Source organism: Salvelinus namaycush, unplaced genomic scaffold (genome assembly GCF_016432855.1).
Source record: "Salvelinus namaycush isolate Seneca unplaced genomic scaffold, SaNama_1.0 Scaffold1076, whole genome shotgun sequence".
Taxonomy (NCBI): Eukaryota; Metazoa; Chordata; class Actinopteri; order Salmoniformes; family Salmonidae; genus Salvelinus; species Salvelinus namaycush.
The window spans coordinates 693-21,160 of record NW_024057760.1 but is presented as its reverse complement, the minus strand read 5'-3'; the positions used below and the strand labels follow the sequence as shown (position 1 = coordinate 21,160).

The window sequence follows — 20,468 nt, the reverse complement described above, 5'->3', positions numbered from 1 at the left end:
CTTTTCTCAGTGTCGTCTACTTTTCTCTGGTACTTTTCTCAGTGTCGTCTACTTTTCTCTGGTACTTTTCTCAGTGTCGTCTACTTTTCTCTGGTACTTTTCTCAGTGTCGTCTACTTTTCTCTGGTACTTTTCTCAGTGTCGTCTACTTTTCTCTGGTACTTTTCTCAGTGTCGTCTACTTTTCTCTGGTACTTTTCTCAGTGTCGTCTACTTTTCTCTGGTACTTTTCTCAGTGTCGTCTACTTTTCTCTGGTACTTTTCTCAGTGTCGTCTACTTTTCTCTGGTACTTTTCTCAGTGTCGTCTACTTTTCTCTGGTACTTTTCTCAGTGTCGTCTACTTTTCTCTGGTACTTTTCTCAGTGTCGTCTACTTTTCTCTGGTACTTTTCTCAGTGTCGTCTACTTTTCTCTGGTACTTTTCTCAGTGTCGTCTACTTTTCTCTGGTACTTTTCTCAGTGTCGTCTACTTTTCTCTGGTACTTTTCTCAGTGTCGTCTACTTTTCTCTGGTACTTTTCTCAGTGTCGTCTACTTTTCTCTGGTACTTTTCTCAGTGTCGTCTACTTTTCTCTGGTACTTTTCTCAGTGTCGTCTACTTTTCTCTGGTACTTTTCTCAGTGTCGTCTACTTTTCTCTGGTACTTTTCTCAGTGTCGTCTACTTTTCTCTGGTACTTTTCTCAGTGTCGTCTACTTTTCTCTGGTACTTTTCTCAGTGTCGTCTACTTTTCTCTGGTACTTTTCTCAGTGTCGTCTACTTTTCTCTGGTACTTTTCTCAGTGTCGTCTACTTTTCTCTGGTACTTTTCTCAGTGTCGTCTACTTTTCTCTGGTACTTTTCTCAGTGTCGTCTACTTTTCTCTGGTACTTTTCTCAGTGTCGTCTACTTTTCTCTGGTACTTTTCTCAGTGTCGTCTACTTTTCTCTGGTACTTTTCTCAGTGTCGTCTACTTTTCTCTGGTACTTTTCTCAGTGTCGTCTACTTTTCTCTGGTACTTTTCTCAGTGTCGTCTACTTTTCTCTGGTACTTTTCTCAGTGTCGTCTACTATTCTCTGGTACTTTTCTCAGTGTCGTCTACTATTCTCTGGTACTTTTCTCAGTGTCGTCTACTATTCTCTGGTACTTTTCTCAGTGTCGTCTACTATTCTCTGGTACTTTTCTCAGTGTCGTCTACTATTCTCTGGTACTTTTCTCAGTGTCGTCTACTATTCTCTGGTACTTTTCTCAGTGTCGTCTACTATTCTCTGGTACTTTTCTCAGTGTCGTCTACTATTCTCTGGTACTTTTCTCAGTGTCGTCTACTATTCTCTGGTACTTTTCTCAGTGTCGTCTACTATTCTCTGGTACTTTTCTCAGTGTCGTCTACTATTCTCTGGTACTTTTCTCAGTGTCGTCTACTATTCTCTGGTACTTTTCTCAGTGTCGTCTACTATTCTCTGGTACTTTTCTCAGTGTCGTCTACTATTCTCTGGTACTTTTCTCAGTGTCGTCTACTATTCTCTGGTACTTTTCTCAGTGTCGTCTACTATTCTCTGGTACTTTTCTCAGTGTCGTCTACTATTCTCTGGTACTTTTCTCAGTGTCGTCTACTATTCTCTGGTACTTTTCTCAGTGTCGTCTACTATTCTCTGGTACTTTTCTCAGTGTCGTCTACTATTCTCTGGTACTTTTCTCAGTGTCGTCTACTATTCTCTGGTACTTTTCTCAGTGTCGTCTACTATTCTCTGGTACTTTTCTCAGTGTCGTCTACTATTCTCTGGTACTTTTCTCAGTGTCGTCTACTATTCTCTGGTACTTTTCTCAGTGTCGTACTATTCTGGTACTTTCTCAGTGTCGTCTACTATTCTCTGGTACTTTTCTCAGTGTCGTCTACTATTCTCTGGTACTTTTCTCAGTGTCGTCTACTATTCTCTGGTACTTTTCTCAGTGTCGTCTACTATTCTCTGGTACTTTTCTCAGTGTCGTCTACTATTCTCTGGTACTTTTCTCAGTGTCGTCTACTTTTCTCTGGTACTTTTCTCAGTGTCGTCTACTTTTCTCTGGTAAAATGCAAGATTAACTTCAAGCAAAACATTAGGAAATGTAGCTGGCTGCATTCTTTCTATAATAAACATTAGAAATTTGATGGCCATGCATTGTTTTTTGCACACAGAAAAACTAGCTTATTCATTGTAAGCTCATTTACTTGTGTGGCTGCCAGCCAAATAGCGTTGCACTTCTGTTGTCATCTGATGAAAATGAAGCTATTTTCTGCCAAATGTGTTGCATTAATGTATTTTTGGTGAAGGAAAACTATAGTTGCACTCCCTGAACCACTTTATTTATATTGGAAGACAAAACACTTGACTTTCAATATAAAACGCAGGTGATTATATTATCTAAACAGATATTTTTTGATAATCTTAGCAGGTATCTTTTACAGGGGTCACGTTAACATGTATTGAAGTTAATAGTCCTAATGCTCTTCATACATCACAAGCTAGGCTGGGATATGTGTGGCACGATGGTTGCCTGGCAGGACTGTTCTGGACAAGCAGATAAATAGTAGCTGGTGGAAATGCCAGCTTAGGTGTGCCTCTAAAAGCTGTGGCACGGGAAATGACTCATGCCATTCTAATAGCTCTCCAGACGGCTATAAATTGCTGTACTACCAAAAATTATGAAGCTGGCAAAAGTCTCATTCTAATTTAAGTCAGCAATTTGAACCCAAATGCTGGGGGGGGAAACTGCCAGTCAGTAAAAGTGTATTTCCCCCCCCCCAATTGTTAATTGAAGTGCTTTGTTGTACCCTGTCGCGCAGGAACCAGTCAAGTCGAGGGCACCACAGTTACATTTGGAGTACCGGTTCTACAAAACATTAGGAAGTACAGGTAAGGTCACGCTCTGGATTATCTTCATTCCTGTTCCCTGGGGTTCTTGTGTTGCTGCATGACAATCACTCAACTGTTTTTGGTTGATTTAACAAAAAGATTACTGCATTTCCACAATAAGTGATTACTCCCTCTAGATGACAACGATAAGGTTTGACATTCATTTTGAGAATATTTCAGCTTCATTTCATGTAAGGGACTAGTTTGACCTGTAAATTGGTTGGCCATCTCAAATATAAATGATTAAAATCCGTTGTGGTTGGTGTCATCAGCCGAGACTATGATCTTAACCTAGATGAAAGGTGCACACGCCTGCAATGGGAGTTTGGGCTTGTAGGACACATGAAGCACGAGACAATATTTGCAAGACAGGCACTAAGGGAAAGGGGGATACCTAGTCAGTTTTAGAACGGAATGCCTTCAACTGAAATGTGTCTTCCACATTTAACCCCTCTGAATCAGAGGTGCGGGGGGCTGTCTTAATCGACTGCCTTGCTAAGGGGCAGAACGACAGATTTTTACCTTGTCAGCTTGGGGATTCGATCCAGCAACCTTTCGGTTACTGGCCCAACGCTCTAACCACTAGGCTGCCACTATACCTCATATGTTGGTTTTGACACTAGGCTGTTGGTTTACCAGGGAGGGAGAATCCACAACAGGAAGGAAAGGCTATCCCCGTATTTCTCGCCCATACAACTTGAAGCCCCCCACCACCAGGTGCAGCAGAAAGCAACTTCCTTTCCCCAGTGCTGATAAGACTCCTCTGGCCTAATGTTCCTGGGAACAACTGCCCTGATTGTTTGTGTGTCTGTTCTCTGGGGAGGAAGATAAGTGACTGTGGATGCATGGCTACGACAAGCCCTCTCCTTTGTCTGTGTGGTGTTTGATCTCGGCATTTGCACCCCCCCCCCCATACAGGAAGTGCTGTCATTCGCCACCGCCAACACCTAGCAGAGATGTGACCCTTTACAGTTTACAGGTGTCACGTTTAAATGCCAGCTGTGCTAGCTACGTGTCATTGCTAAGCACTACCTCAATGTTTAGAGAGAAAGTGTGCGATGCTGAGGATGAATTTGAGCTCAGTTCTGGTTGCTACCATAGAGGCCTTTTCTGTGTAACGCCTTCATATTTTACACCCGTAAAAAGGGGGACCTGAGACCTGTAAATATAACAAAATCTGGAATTGTATGAATTGCTTGTTTTTGTCTAAAGGTCTCCACCTAACAAGTTCTGCATACAGATAACATGATTTTTTTTCTTTTTTTATGTATACGTTTTAAAGCAAAAAGGCCTAAACGATTTGGACATCAGACAAAAAATAATTTCCCCATCGTCATTGGTGCCTGTCTTGATGCTTATATGTTTTACACTGCTTGAATCAACTTCAGAAGAGGAGGAATTTGAGTTTGTTCAAACTTGCCTAAACATTCAAAAGATGCTCGCTGCTGTTGCATTTCTGTGTAGAACAGTTACTAATTAATGCTGTACAGCCCACGGCAGAAATGTTATCCCCAAAAGTTCACGCAGGTTTCACATACAGACACACAATTCCCCAAATAATACCTCCATCCCCACCCAGATATCCAGGAGGTTGAAAAATCGACTCCATTTCTCATCAAATAGTATTCATGACACCTCTTCAACTGTCCGTGACTCCATTTCCCTCAACACCCCCCCCCCCCCCCCCCCCCCTCTTACACCAGCCACTGTCAGGAATCTTGTGAAGACTTAATGATCATTATAGAACAGTAGATTAAGGAAAACACTACTTTTTTCCCCTCCCTGAGTATCTGAGGAAATGGGTGGAAACCCACACGCTGAGATAAAATAGAAATGAAAGGATCTTTTAATAGCTGCTCTAAGAAGCTCCTATTAAACCATGGTGAAAACAGTGCTTTTTCATTGGTGTTTTCTTTGTTTGTTGGGAAAGCAGTAAAAGCTCTACCGAAGGTCATTCTTCCAGAAATGGAGATAGGATATGTCCTTGTCAGACTCACACCAGCCAACTATGGAGCAGGCTAGTGCATCAGACAACAACATCAATTGCAACTGAGGAGTAGGTTGCTCTTTGTTTCATGATCAGGAGTTTTAAGATTAAGCTTCAAAGCTGAAGCACGTCAGTTTTAAATAATACAGAAACGCTTCCTATTGGACTTCCATTGTCTTTCAAGTACAGAACCACTTCCTATTGGACTTCCATTATCTTTCAAGTACAGAACCACTTCCTATTGGACTTCCATTGTCTTTCAAGTACAGAACCACTTCCTATTGGACTTCCATTGTCTTTCAAGTACAGAACCACTTCCTATTGGACTTCCATTATCTTTCAAGTACAGAACCACTTCCTATTGGACTTCCATTGTCTTTCAAGTACAGAACCACTTCCTATTGGACTTCCATTATCTTTCAAGTACAGAACCACTTCCTATTGGACTTCCATTGTCCTTCAAGAGTGGCTGAGATGTACAACCAGTTTGTTCTCCAATTCTTGCGTCTGGGTTGGAATGTGAAGGTAGGTCTGGTTCTTTTGCACAGGTCACAGCTCTCTGACGGCGCTGCCTAGTGCCTTTGCCCTACAGAGTAGACCGGTTGGTGTGAGTATTGTCTAGTCCAGGGGTGAGAGAGAATTTTGGCTCAAGGGCCCCATCGGGATTTCCAAATTCGGATAATATTTATTTAGTCAAAAGCAATTTGCGGACCAGAAAAATTGAAGTTATTTGAAAACGTACAGGTCCATTATTTCTACATACTTTCGATCTAGTTTTAGATGATCAAGAGTGGCCTGATGTTTCTTTTTTTTCTTTTTTATCATCATTCCCCCCACCCCCTTAAAATAACCTCCCGCAGGCCAGATTGAATGGGATCTGGACTGCAAGGCCATATGTTGCCCACCCTTGGGCGAGTCCAACAAAGAGCATGCCGCGTCTACTGTCACGCTCGCAGACGTAAAGAGTGGAAAAAGCCAACCATGCGGAAACTCATTCATTATTTAGTGGGACTGCCTGTCTAAGCACTAACTTACCTCATATTACATTTTAGTCATTTTGCAGATGCCCTTATCCAGAGCGACTTACAATTAGTGCATTCATCCTAAGATCGCTAGGTGAGACAACATATTGCAATCATAGTACATTTTCCCTTTATCGGCAAAGTCTGTGCTAGTGGGGAAAAGACATTCTGCTTTTTTTAATTTTATTTTTTCTACCTCCTACCCAGGCTTTTTGGGTATGTGAAAATGTTCTATGCTCCAAATGCCATGATGTCACACTCATTTCGGCTTTTCATCCAGCGTGCCAAGTAAAGGCCCTGGCAGGAGCCATGCTCAGCACTGTACCACTACACCAGCTCTCTGGTCACCACTACAGCCTCTGATTGGCTGTATGGTCACCACTACAGCCTCTGATTGGATCAGGCCAGGAGACACCTAGCCCATAAACCAACCGGCCAATCATCTGAAGGTGACTCAGCAGAAAAGCTAAATGAAATTTAAACAGAGCTGAATTTGTTCAATAAAAGTTGCCCCGCTTGTTCCTACTGACTTGAATAAGTCTAGGGATTTATGGGAAACCGAGCTAACTTGTATAGCTCTGCATAAGTCTCAACATGCACTTGCACATTTAAATCCCGACTCCCCTCAGGATCATTATCTTGCTCCCATTGAGGGCAGATGTTGGCTCTAGATGTGAGGGATAAACAGATGGATTAATGATTCAACCACATCTAATTGAGATGAATGGAAGCATCCTGTTTGGTGGAAAGCTGCTGTTCTTCTTAAAGAAAGAGAGCAGCTTAATCTCTGCCCTTTCAGATTGGGGCTGTGTGCGGGCGTTGTTTGTATAGAAAACTAAACCCTTTGCCATATCATCTTGCTGTGAGGTACTTCACAGTGACACGGTACAACTAATGTTTCTGGGTGAATGGTTCTATAGGTAGTAAGAAGAGGATCAAGACTTGCCAATGAGATGTACAGCAAAACCTACTCTCTACCCACCCAGTCCATGTCACTTGGTGCTGTGCAAGGAGAAATTGCAGGCGAAAAGCACCCTGATTCTATTCGACTTGTCCAAACAAACTCACACAATATTATCCAAAGTGTTGTCAAGTAAATGTTTGCTTGGGAACATTTGTAGCGTGGGAGGGTTGGGCTACTCATTTTTCATTTCCAGAAATAACCATGACGTATTCCTCCTATGGCTTTCAGCATGACTGCCTCTTAGCTGCAGCCTCCAACCGACCTAGTCTTACAAGCACCGCTGCTCCCAGAGAAGAGATGAGAGGAGAGACCTCCCCCGTCCTCTCATGTGTTTATTGAAAGAACTTTGTTCCAGAGCAACATTATCTGTAGCCCTTTTCCCATACACCGGCATAGATGGATCAGTCACATGACGGGTCTGTAGGCGTGTCATACGCCGGCATAGATGGATCAGTCACATGACGGCTCCTTAGGCATGTCATACACCGGCATAGAAGGATCAGTCACATGACAACTCTGTAGGTGTGTCTGCAGGCAGTCAATGTGCTCTAGGGCTGACTGGCTGGGACAGGTTGACAGGGACAGGTTGCTGTTAAGTTGGATTTTTCTCTGCCCTTCTTCCTCTCGCTCGTTCACCACAGGACCTAAACACGGGGCCGTTTCTACGGTGATTCTCAAAATACTGAATGTTTTAGTTATACTTAATATGTGCCCTTAATATAATATCTTCCTTTGTCTCCAAAGACGTACCAGCTTCAACTTAATATTTTATTGTGAGGGTTGTAGTGACGTGCTCTCCCCAGCCCCGGGGGGGAAAAGAAAAAGAAAAGGTAATACAATCGTATATCAAGGATGTTTGGACAGGTGGATGGCTGGATGTATCCAGATATTGCCCAACCCTAGTGAAGGTTGCTCAAACGATCTTTCTCTTCCATGGACTTAATAAATATTGACTGTAATAACACACAACGCTGCTTGATATAGGCCTACTACATCTTCACAGTATGAACTTATTTTCTCTCTGGGAGTTCAGTAAGTTTGGAAATTCCCCTGCATATCAGAAAATCCCTGTGGGCCTGTCTGGACTTGTTTCGGAGAGAACAAGAGTTTCCTTGTATTGTCAGCTATTGGTGGTTGGCATTTTCCAGGCTACCCAAACTCCTTTCTCTGGCCAAACGCTACGACACGCCCACGGACGTTAGTTGCTTCTCCGCAATGAGTCTGGATCTAAGCACCTCCCCAGTGAAATATAGAACGCAAACACATTCTAACCGTTCGGATTGGTCCCAGAAACTGATGGGTTGGACCAGAGCCAGAACACACGTGGGTAAAGCAGTTTTTTGAGAATGTGTCACTGGCTTTGATACTCTGATTTGGTTAGAAATGATCTAATGACTGTTTTGTACAACACCCCTCATTCTGACATCCCCCACAGACAACTTTTAATGATGGCAATCTCAGACTGTAGCGAACAAAGAGCAGTGGAAGAATTCAGTTTGTCGTCAGGCAAGGTTGGCATATGGTAGTAGTTTTTAAAATGGTGCAACAGTTGAAACATTTTTATTTGGTTCAACATTTTATTTGGTTAAAACATCTCAATACTATGAGTAGAGTACAGGCGCACCTTGTTCAGAGTTATAAGCACAGTGCTGCAGTGTTATGAGAATATCTGATGTGCACAATGGCTTGAAAGTGGATACTAATGGTTCATCAAAGCGCTCTCCCGCCAGCCAATCCTTCCCATAAATTCATGTTTTATTACCGTAAGGCCCAGGCTGCTCAGTCATCTGTCCAGGATGGATGAGTCTGCTTCCGCTGCAGTAATGACTTGTTTGGCCACCTGTGTCGCTCGTATTTTAGGCCTGACAAACTAGATTTGGTGAGGTAAACCTGTCCTTTTATTGTCTCCCTGATTATGATATGTCATTGACAGAACTGAACATCAGTCTACAGCAGGATCAAAATGTCCCAGTTAGCTAAATCTATTCCACCATGCATCTTCTGCCCCTTGGCAGTGAAATGGGAGGTCCTGTTTGAAGCCTCTTATTAGCCCTTGTTCACAGCTCATCCCCATGGTGCCACTTGGTTTTTCACTCCTGCCTTGGCTCCCCGCGAGCACCCGAGATGTCAATGCCTACTCCTGTTTCACAATTGGCAACCTACAAAACAGGCTAATTGGCCCCCGACACAGCACAAAATAGAACCTGTTCCAGCTGTTTATTCCCCCCTAGTGTACAGTGCCTTCAGAAAATATTCACACCCCTCGACTTGTTCCACATTTTGTTCTTTTACAAAGTGGGTTTAACATTTGACAAAAATTGACAATTAAATCAATCTACCAAAAGTAGTCAGTCAAAGTGGGAGGGAAATTCTAACATTAGTTATAAATTACTGAAAAATCAAACTATCTTAATTCGATTATTATTCAACCCCCTGAGTCAATACATTAGAATCACCTTTGGCAGTGATTACAGCAGTGAGTCTTTCTGGGAAAGTCTCTAAGCGTTCTCCACACCTCCAGTCATGTTTGTGCCTGTGAGATTTAGTCTTAGTAGAAGCATTGTCTTTTCTTCTCTAGCAGTTGAAATGCAAACAGAAAAACAACCTAGCTTGTGAATAAAACAGCATAATTAGCCAAGAAACACAAGGACAAAGTCTCACTTCAGCAGACATCCGGTTTATGCCTGGGCGCAGCTCTTCACGTGCGCATAGCCGCCAGCCAGGCAGTGTTGCTGCGCAAGATGGAATAGGCTATATAGGATTCGTAGTTCTTTGACTTTGTGTGATTAATTTACCAGCTATGATACAAAACAGCAGAAATACTATGAAAACAGCTGCTGCAGCATTTATTTTACTGCAAATGTGATCGTACTTAACTACTTTTATTGACAAATGTGAGTGAAATGCTCGCACTGTGGAGCCCTGACCACCCGCCAACGTGCCTGGTGAAATAGACATCTTACCCGCCAATGTCAAAATCTACCCGCAGGTAGCGGGTGTTCATTTTAGGCCCTGTTGGTTGTTGATCATTACTAGACAACCATTTTCAGGTCTTGCCATACATTTTCAAGCATATTGAAGTCCTCACGGTCTTCTTGGTAAGTAACTCCAATGTAGATTTGGCCTAGTGTTTTACGTTATTGGCCTGCTGAAAGGTGAATTTATCTCCCAGTGTCTGGTGGAAAGCAGACTGAACCAGGTTTTCCTCTAGGATTTTGCCTGTGCTTAGCTCCATTCAGTTTTTTTTTATCCTGAAACTCCCCAGTCCTTAACGTTTACAAGCGTACCCATAACATGATGCAGGCACCACTACGCTTGAAAATATGAGGAGTGGTACGCAGTAATGTGTTGTATTGGATTTGCCCCAAACATATTACTTTGTTTCAGCACATAAAGTTAATTGCCCTGCCACATTCTTTGCAGTATTACTTTAGTGCCTTGTTGCAAACAGGATGCTTTTTAAAATTTTTATTCTGTACAGGCTTCCTTTTCACTCAATTAGGTTAGTATTGTGGATGTTGTTGATCCATCCTCAGTTTTCTCCTATCACAGCCATTAAACTCTTAACTGTTTTAAAGTCACCATTGGCCTCATGGTGAAATCCATGAGCGGTTTCCTTCCTCTCCGGCAACTGAGTTAGGAAGGACGCCTGTATCTTTGTAGTGACTGGGTGTGTTAATACACCATCCGAAGTGTAATTAATAACTTCACCATGCTCAAAGTGATATTCAATGTCTTCTTTTTTTATTTGAACCCATCTGCCCTTTGCGAGGTATTGGAAAACCTCCCTGGTCTTTGTGGTTGAATCTGTTTTGAAATTCACTGCTCAACTGAGGGACCTTACAGATAATTGTATGCGTGGGGTACATAGATGAGGTAGTCATTCAAAGATCATGTTAAATGCTATTGTTGCACACATAATGAGTCCTTTCAACTTATGTAACTTGTTAAGCACATTTTACTCCTGAACTTATTTAAACTTGCCATAACAAAGGGGTTGAATACTTATTGACTCAAGACATTTCAGCTTTTCAATTTTAATTAATTTGTAAAAAATAAAATGTTCATTCCACTTTCATAATATGGGCTATTGTGTGTAGGCGAGTGATAAAAAAAATCTATGTTTTTATCCATTTTAAATTCAGGCTGTAACACAAGCAAATGAGGCAAAAGTAAAGGGGTGTGACTACTTTCTGAAGGCACTGTAGATGCTAGCTGATAATACTGTCTCATTCATTCTGTCAGATTTTTTTTATTTCCCTGTGTCATTGGATCTTGTTCTCTAATTTACCAATCGGGTTGGCAGTGATTGTGCTGGTTCTTAAAAGTTCACTTTCTCAGTTATTTTGAGTTCAGGTGACCAATTTTTACTGGGGGTTAGCCATGAATAATGAACAAATCATTATACAGCATCAGATCGATGAACTGGATATGAAAGCATTTCTTTTTAAATTTCTTGAAGTTTGGTTGTATGGTTTTTGTTTTGAATTGTTTGACTGGATTGTTTTGTCTGTTGTGTAGAGTTCACCGTCTGGGCAGCAATAGCCTACTTCCCAATAATATGATTCGACTCGTGACTGTGGGAAATGTTTGTCATCTGTTAAAACAAACAGAGAACACTGCCAACATTGAATGTCAGACATTCTCATCCAACCATTGATTTTTACACATTTTGAGAATTTTCACCTCTACAGCTTTAGCGATTTAGAAATACTTGTGTTGATTTGAAAAATGTTGCCTATGCAATATTTAACTGAGTCAATTGAATGCTTTGTATTTTTGTTAAGAGTTTGAGTTCTTCACAGAATCAACTCACAGCCTACACATGAACTCCTTTGTGATTTTTACCAGTGTCGATGCTCAATACCAGTGGTCTAAAATAATTTAAAGTACTGCTTAAGTCGTTTTTGGGCTATCTGTACTGTGCTTTACTATTTATATTTTTGACAACTTTTTACTATTACTCCACTACATTCCCAAAGAAAATAACGTACTTTTTACTCCATACATTTTCCCTGACACCCAAAGTACTCGTTACATTTCGAATGCTTAGCAGGACAGGAAAATGGTCAAATTCAAACACTTATCAAGAGAACATCCCTACTGCCTCGGATCAGGCGGACTCACTAAACCCAAATGCTTCTGGCTATCTGTAAAAAATAATAATAAATGTGCCGTCTGGTTTGCTTATTATAAGGAACTTTTACTTTTGATACTTAACCTTTTACGGGGGCAGCCCGACACCGGTACACTTATGACAACATCCAGCTCAAAGTGCAGGGCGCGAAATTCAAAATCTATTTTTTTAAATATTTAACTTTCACACATTAACAAGTCCAAGACACCAGATGAAAGGTGCACATCTTGTGAATCAAGCCAACATGTCCGATTTTTAAAATGTTTTACAGGGAAGACAAAATATGTAAATCTATTAGCTAACCACGTTAGCAAAAGACACAACTTTTCTAACTCCATCAGTTTCTTACTCCATCAGGTGCTATCACAAATTCGACCAAATAAAGATATAAATAGCCACTAACCAAGAAACAAATTCATCAGATGACAGTCTGATAACATATTTATTGTATAGCATATGTTTTGTTCGAAAAATTTGCATATTTCATGTATAAACCATAGTTTACATTTCAGCTACAATCCGAAATTGCACCGAAAGCAGCCATAATATTTAGACACCAACGTCAAATAGCTAATTACTCATCATAAAACATTTCTGAAAAATACATAGTCTGCAGCAATTGAAAGACAGGCATCTTGTGATTCCAAACAATATTTCCGATTTATTAAATGTTTTACAGCGAAAACAAAATGTATCGCTATATTAGCGTAGCTACAATAGACAGACACAATTGGGCGCCCACGGCCAGTTCACATGCACGACAGATATATGAAATAACATCATAAAATGGGTCTTACTTTTGCTGATCTTTCATCAGAATGTTGAAGAAGGTGTCCTCTGTCCAGATGAGTCGTTGTTTCGATTCAGAATGGCAAATTTCCCTCTTCAATTAGCATTGGCACTAGCCGATGGCATAAATTTCTCCAACGTAAACACAGTCAGAGGACGGAACACGGCAAAACTCCCGACTAAAGTTTCAATAATCTGATTAAACTATATTGAAAAAACATACATTACGATGATATGGTCACATGTATCAAAAAAAATTAGAGCCGGAGATGTTAGCCGTTCGTTACGAAGGCAAAACAGAAGTCAGTCCCACTTCCTTCAGAGTACCGGAAGTGGACGGTCAAGTCAAAGAAATAGGTTTTTTTCCACCACAGAACAAGATGAGCACAAAAATTTCTTCTCTGACATCCTCTTTACACCAATAGGAAGGCGTATAGAGTGTCAGCAGACTCCTAAGTGTCAAGACCATGTATAGGCATCAAGTTGAAAAGAGCATTGATTTCTGACATTTCACTTCCTGGTCAGGAAAAGTGCTGCAGAAGGACTTCTGTTTCACTCAGAGAAATAATTCCAACTGTTTTAGAAACTAGAAAGTGTTTTCTATCCAAAAAGAATAATAATATTCATATTGTACGAGCAAGATTTGAGTAGGAGGCCGTTTGAAATGGGCACGATTTCACTGGCTACTCAACACTTTGCCTTGCAGCCATAAGAAGTTAAGTATATTTTAGCAATGACATTTACTTTTGATACTTACGTATATTTAAAACCAAATACTTTTACTCGTATACTATTTTTCTGGGTGACTTTCACTTTTTTTAATTGAGTTATTTTCTATAAAGGTATCTTTTACTCAAGTATGACAATTGGGAACCTTTTCCGCCAGTGCTGAATACATCGCTGCTCACACTGGCCATACACAACCTAAAGCTGTGTTCATCACACAACCTTTAGAAAGTCAACATATGAGCCCTCTACAACAGGGGTTCCCAAACTTCTTTTCACTCAGGCCCCCCCTTCCAGCATTGGGGAACATCCCACGTCTATTTCTATTGGCACAAGCACTGTTCATGACACACATTGTTCACACACCTCTTCAATCAATCAATCAAGTTTATTTTATATAGCCCTTCGTACATCAGCTAATATCTCGAAGTGCTGTACAGAAACCCAGCCTAAAACCCCAAACAGCAAGCAATGCAGGTGTAGAAGCACGGTGGCTAGGAAAAACTCCCTAGAAAGGCCAAAACCTAGGAAGAAACCTAGAGAGGAACCAGGCTATGAGGGGTGGCCAGTCCTCTTCTGGCTGTGCCGGGTGGAGATTATAACAGAACTATGCCAAGATGTTCAAAATGTTCATAAGTGACAAGCATGGTCAAATAATAATCATGAATAATTTTCAGTTGGCTTTTCATAGCCGATCATTAAGAGTTGAAAACAGCAGGTCTGGGACAGGTGGCGGTTCCATAACCGCAGGCAGAACAGTTGAAACTGGAATAGCAGCAAGGCCAGGTGGACTGGGGACAGCAAGGAGTCATCATGCCCGGTAGTCCTGACGTATGGTCCTAGGGCTCAGGTCCTCCGAGAGAGAGAGAAAGAAAGAGAGAAGGAGAAAATTAGAGAGAGCCAAGATGTTCAAAATGTTCATAAGTGACAAGCATGGTCAAATAATAATCAGGAATAAATGTCAGTTGGCTTTTCATAGCCGATCATTAAGAGTTGAAAACAGCAGGTCTGGGACAGGTAGGGGTTCTGTAACCGCAGGCAGAACAGTTGAAACTGGAACAGCAGCAAGGCCAGGTGGACTGGGGACAGCAAGGAGTCATCATGCCCGGTTTGCCGTGACGTATGGTCCTAGGGCTCAGGTTCTCAGAGAGAGAGAAAGAAAGGGAGAACGAGAGAATTAGAGAGAGCATACTTAAATTCACACAGGACACTGGATAAGACAGGAGAAGTACTCCAGGTATAACCAACTGACCCTAGCCCCCCGACACAAACTACTGCAGCATAAATACTGGAGGCTGAGACAGGAGAGGTCAGGAGACACTGTGGCCCCATCCGAAGATACCCCCGGACAGGGCCAAACAGGAAGGATATAACCCCACCCACTTTGCCAAAGCACAGCCCCCGCACCACTAGAGGGATATCTTCAACCACCAACTTACAATCCTGAGACAAGGCCGAGTATAGCCCACAAAGATCTCCACCACAGCACAAACCAAGGGGGGGGCGCCAACCCAGACAGGAAGATCACGTCAGTAACTCAACCCACTCAAGTGACGCACCCCTCCTAGGGACGGCATGAAAGAGCACCAGTAAGCCAGTGACTCAGCCCCTGTAATAGGGTTAGAGGCAGAGAATCCCAGTGGAGAGAGGGGAACCGGCCAGGCAGAGACAGCAAGGGCGGTTCGTTGCTCCAGAGCCTTTCCGTTCACCTTCACACTCCTGGGCCAGACTACACTCAATCATATGACCTACTGAAGAGATGAGTCTTCAGTAAAGACTTAAAGGTTGAGACAGAGTCTGCGTCTCTCACATGGGTAGGCAGACTGTTCCATAAAAATGGAGATCTATAGGAGAAAGCCCTGCCTCCCGCTGTTTGCTTAGAATTTCTAGGGACAATTAGGAGGCCTGCGTCTTGTGACCGTAGCGTACGTATTGGTATGTACGGCAGGACCAACTCGGAAAGATAGGTAGGAGCAAGCCCATGTAACGCTTTATAGGTTAACAGTAAAACCTTGAAATCAGCCCTTGCCTTAACAGGAAGCCAGTGTAGGGAAGCTAGCACTGGAGTAATATGATCAAATTTCTTGGTTCTAGTCAGGATTCTAGCAGCCGTATTTAGCACTAACTGAAGTTTATTTAGTGCTTTATCCGGGTAGCCGGAAAGTAGAGCATTGCAGTAGTCTAACCTAGAAGTAACAAATGCATGGATTAATTTTTCTGCATCATTTTTGGACAGAAAATGTCTGATTTTTGCAATGTTACGTAGATGGAAAAAAGCTGTCCTTGAAACAGTCTTGATATGTTCGTCAAAAGAGAGATCAGGGTCAAGAGTAACGCCGAGGTCCTTCACAGTTTTATTTGAGACGACTTTACAACCATCAAGATGAATTGTCAGATTTAACAGAAGATCTCTTTTGTTTCTTGGGACCTAGAACAAGCATCTCTGTTTTGTCCGAGTTTAAAAGTAGAAAGTTTTCAGCCATCCACTTCCTTATGTCTGAAACACAGGCTTCTAGCGAGGGCAATTTTGGGGCTTCACCATGTTTCATTGAAATGTACAGCTGTGTGTCATCCGCATAGCAGTGAAAGTTAACATTATGTTTTCGAATAACATCCCCAAGAGGTAAAATATATAGTGAAAACAATAGTGGTCCTAAAACGGAACCTTGAGGAACACCGAAATGTACAGTTGATTTGTCAGAGGACAAACCATTCACAGAGACAAACTGATATCTTTCCGACAGGTAAGATCTAAACCAGGCCAGAACTTGTCCGTGTAGACCAATTTGGGTTTCCAGTCTCTTCAAAAGAATGTGGTGATCGATGGTGTCAAAGGCAGCACTAAGGTCTAGTAGCACGAGGACAGATGCAGAGCCTCGGTCTGACGCCATTAAAAGGTAATTTACCACCTTCACAAGTGCAGTCTCAGTGCTATGATGGGGTCTAAAACCAGACTGAAGCATTTCGTATACATTGTTTGTCTTCAGAAAGGCAGTGAGTTGCTGCGCAACAGCTTTTTCTAACATTTTTGAGAGGAATGGAAGATTCGATATAGGCCGATAGTTTTTTTATATTTTCCGGGTCAAGGTTTGGCTTTTTCAAGAGAGGCTTTATCACTGCCACTTTTAGTGAGTTTGGTACACATCCGGTGGATAGAGAGCTGTTTATTATGTTCAACATAGGAGGGCCAAGCACAGGAAGCAGCTCTTTCAGTAGTTTAGTAGGAATAGGATCCAGTATGCAGCTTGAAGGTTTAGAGGCCATGATCATTTTCATCATTGTGTCAAGAGATATAGTACTAAAACACTTAAGTGTCTCTCCCGATCCCAGGCCCTGGCAGAGCTGTGCAGATCCAGGACAGCTAAGCCCTGGAGGAATACGCAGATTCAAAGAGGAGTCCGTAATTTGCTTTCTAATGGTCATGATCTTTTCCTCAAAGAAGTTCATGAATTTATTACTGCTGAAGTGAAAGCCATCCTCTCTTGGGGAATGCTGCTTTTTAGTTAGCTTTGCAACAGTATCAAAAAGAAATTGTTGGCATAGAGAACATTTTGCAGGTTTAAAGCTTATTTCCTGCAATTTTACACGTTGCCATTCTGCCTAATGTGTATTCATGTGTTAGAGTGACTCAAACATTACAACAAAATCTTGGGGGTAACAGAAAAATGTTTCCTGACACGGGCTAGTTGATCTGCAGATTTCTTACATGTTTTAAATATCTCTCTAAGGTATGCAATGACTGACATGTCAAGAGGAAAACTGATGATGCACTACCCAATTTCTAAATTGAACCTTTTGCATTCTACTATTACAACTTTCAAGAGTAAGTTGAAAGCGTAACTGAGTTGTTATTTCAAACACAGTTTGCTAAAGCAGACAAATTATCCTGCAGCAATGGGAAGTGTGGATTATCATTATTATTATAGTATTATTAATGGACATTTTTGTAGTGGTTGATATGCTTTTTGTAAGGGAAAATCAAGTTTGAAATTTCAAAGTGGAAATTACAAACTTTAGAAGCCTTTTTAAACATCAAATACACTAGACATTTTAAATCTCCTACATTGTGGGAAAGTTCTCATGCAACAGGGTGATCAAATGTAAGATCCTACATCTGTAGCCTACATAGAGCATTAGTCTCAACACACTGCAGTCAGTTGACCCTGTTTGAACAGTGCCATCCATCTCCGCAGGCTGTTTGGGTTTAGACTACTCCTTTTCCTCTGGTTAGTGCATACCTGGCAGGCATCGGTCTCTAAACCTCTGAACGTCCGTGTCTGTGCTACTCCTCCCATCTGGCTGATCAATGATGACTGTGGCTGCCCTGGGTTCAACCTCTCTCATCGTCAGGCGAGGCAGAAATAACATGCAAGGCTTGCCCCCCACAAGGCCACTCTACAGCTCCTCTCATTCCCAGCACTTCAATTCTGCTTTCAGTGCATGGGTCCACAGGAGTGTAACACAATTCAAATGGTCTATTGAAACTGGTCAGACCAACCTACATGTGGTTTACTATGTCAGCAGGAAACAAGGCAATAACTAGAAGCTGCCTTTGTATTGTTCTAATAGTCCTCTTCTCCCGCGGTCTCTTTCAGCGGAAGGCCTGCCCCAGGTGTTCTACTTTGGGCCCTGTGGGAAGTATAATGCCATGGTTCTAGAGCTGCTGGGCCCCAGTTTAGAAGACCTCTTTGACCTTTGTGACAGGACCTTCTCACTAAAGACTGTATTAATGATTGCCATTCAGCTGGTGAGTTCCCAACATCAAATAATGCTATATTTACCAGATGTGTTCAAACTGGTGTGCAATTCAAAGGTGGAGATCAATTTCATGTAAATCAGACAATTTAGGAGAACTTAAAATGTGGAAATTAAATGTTTTTTCCCCAATTCATGATTTGGAAAGGGGCTTTTTTTAAGTGATGAATTCATCCCCGGAAAATAATTGGATTATAATTGACCCCAATCCTGCTGAGATCAGATTTTTTGGTTGAGTTTCTGTTTCCTTATTGAACCCTGATTGATTAACTTATTGGTCTAGTCTGTGTGTACCCATGCAGAGTTCCGTAGGCCACTCTGTTACTGACTGTCCTGTGACTTTCCTATTCAGATCTCCCGGATGGAGTATGTGCACTCTAAAAACCTCATCTACAGAGACGTAAAGCCTGAGAACTTTCTCATCGGACGCGGAGGATGCAAAAAAGACCACATTATCCACATCATTGACTTTGGCCTGGCCAAAGAGTACATCGACCCTGAAACCAAAAAACACATCCCGTACCGGGAGCACAAGAGCTTAACCGGGACGGCCCGATACATGTCCATCAACACACATTTGGGAAAAGGTATGTCTGGTTTGCCAAGAATTTCAAAGGGGTGATTTACGTAAATGTTAGACACTGCTTTGTCAGCATGCTAGTGTTGTGAAACTTGGTTATGAGGTGTTTATACTTTTCGATAAATCATGTCTCCTTGGATTTGGCCAATGAGTAGGCAACATTTCTTTGTCAAGGGCTTTTTTAAATGTTTTATGTAAGGTTGGCAAGGTTGCAAATACTAAGTATAACTTAGCCAGGGTTTATGAGTGACTAGGGCCCTTGGACTGTTATCACAAAAAGGGAGGCAGCTTCCCAGAAAAAGGTTGGGGTTAAATCAAGTTAAGGAAATTCTAATCATGGCTCACTGCGTTTTCTTCCTTTTGAAGTGACTCTCACTGGTTTTTGTTTATAGAACAAAGTCGTCGAGACGACCTGGAAGCCTTGGGTCACATGTTCATGTACTTCCTCCGTGGGAGTCTACCGTGGCAAGGACTAAAGGTATGTGACGTCAGCAGGTCCTCTGAGATTTCCCACTTGTGCTGTGTTTGTAGCAACGTACAGATGTTAAACATTTTTATGTGGTTCTTTCACAGGCTGATACACTGAAAGAACGATACCAGAAGATCGGAGACACGAAAAGAAACACTCCCGTTGAGGTTCTCTGTGAGAGCTTCCCAGGTACAGCCTGACCATTTCTCTCATCCAAATCTGAAGTTGTTTTTAATGCAACACGTTCTGTATTATTATTATTATTATTTTTTTTTTTTTTTTGATGATGGTAATTTAGCTAGTTGTAGGCCAGAGTGCTTTTGGAGCCCCATGACTATGCTTCAGGATGTTGTATTGTTTCTCACATTACTCAATGGTGCAGATGACTCATTCAAATCTACATCTACATTGGGTGTTTGCTGTTACAGAGGAGATGGCCACCTATTTGCGTTACGTAAGACGGTTGGATTTCTTTGAAAAGCCTGACTACGAATACCTGAGGACCCTGTTTACAGAGCTGTTTGAACGGAAAGGATACACCTTCGATTACACCTACGACTGGGTCGGCAGGCAGATAGTATGTAACTCCACTCACTGACTAATATTGAGGGGGAAACATAGAGCAGGCCTAAGTATTTTAGCTACAATATAACACTGGTTTACTGTTGTACCCCATAGCCAACACCAGTGGGGACTGTCAACATGGACTCTGGGGCATCTGCCATCACGAGAGAGAGCCACCCGCACAGAGACCGGCCCTCGCAGCACCAACCATTAGGAATCAGGTAAGCTGGACCTCCACTTTCCCAGAGCTGCCAGTTCAACTGGCTCTGGAGACCCCTGATCCACACTGATGATTTGACAAGGGAGTGTCCTAACCACAGTATTATAACGGGCCTGCTACGTTACCCCTTTAGTTACTATCCCCCCTCTGGATTAGCCTGCCGGAGAACTTGAGGGGACTGAAACTGTGGACATATTTAAAAGGGATCTTAAAACACATTAACTGCTTTTCCTTCGGGTGCTTTTTAGTCTTTCAGTTTGAGTTTTTGTTTTTATCCTCTGTTATAAATATTTGATTTGTACTATTTTTTTCTTTTTTTCTGTAAAGCGCCATTGCATCCATGTCAATATAGATAAAGCTTGATTTGATTAGAGTAGCCTACATCCT

At 41.9% G+C, this 20,468-nt stretch overlaps 1 protein-coding gene across 1 annotated transcript in view; it reads left to right on the top strand.

Moving 5' to 3' along the window:
* LOC120035643 (casein kinase I) overlaps positions 1–20,082 on the top strand; it is a gene marked incomplete at its 3' end in the record, with an annotated part of 38,878 nt that extends 18,796 nt beyond the window's left edge. The window contains exons 5-11 of the mRNA XM_038982221.1: positions 2,799–2,868; positions 18,089–18,240; positions 18,601–18,835; positions 19,221–19,306; positions 19,402–19,486; positions 19,726–19,874; positions 19,976–20,082. Of these exons, the coding sequence (XP_038838149.1) occupies positions 2,799–2,868; positions 18,089–18,240; positions 18,601–18,835; positions 19,221–19,306; positions 19,402–19,486; positions 19,726–19,874; positions 19,976–20,082 (884 nt within the window). The remainder of the gene's footprint in view (positions 1–2,798; positions 2,869–18,088; positions 18,241–18,600; positions 18,836–19,220; positions 19,307–19,401; positions 19,487–19,725; positions 19,875–19,975) is intronic.
* Positions 20,083–20,468: the final 386 nt, after the last annotated feature.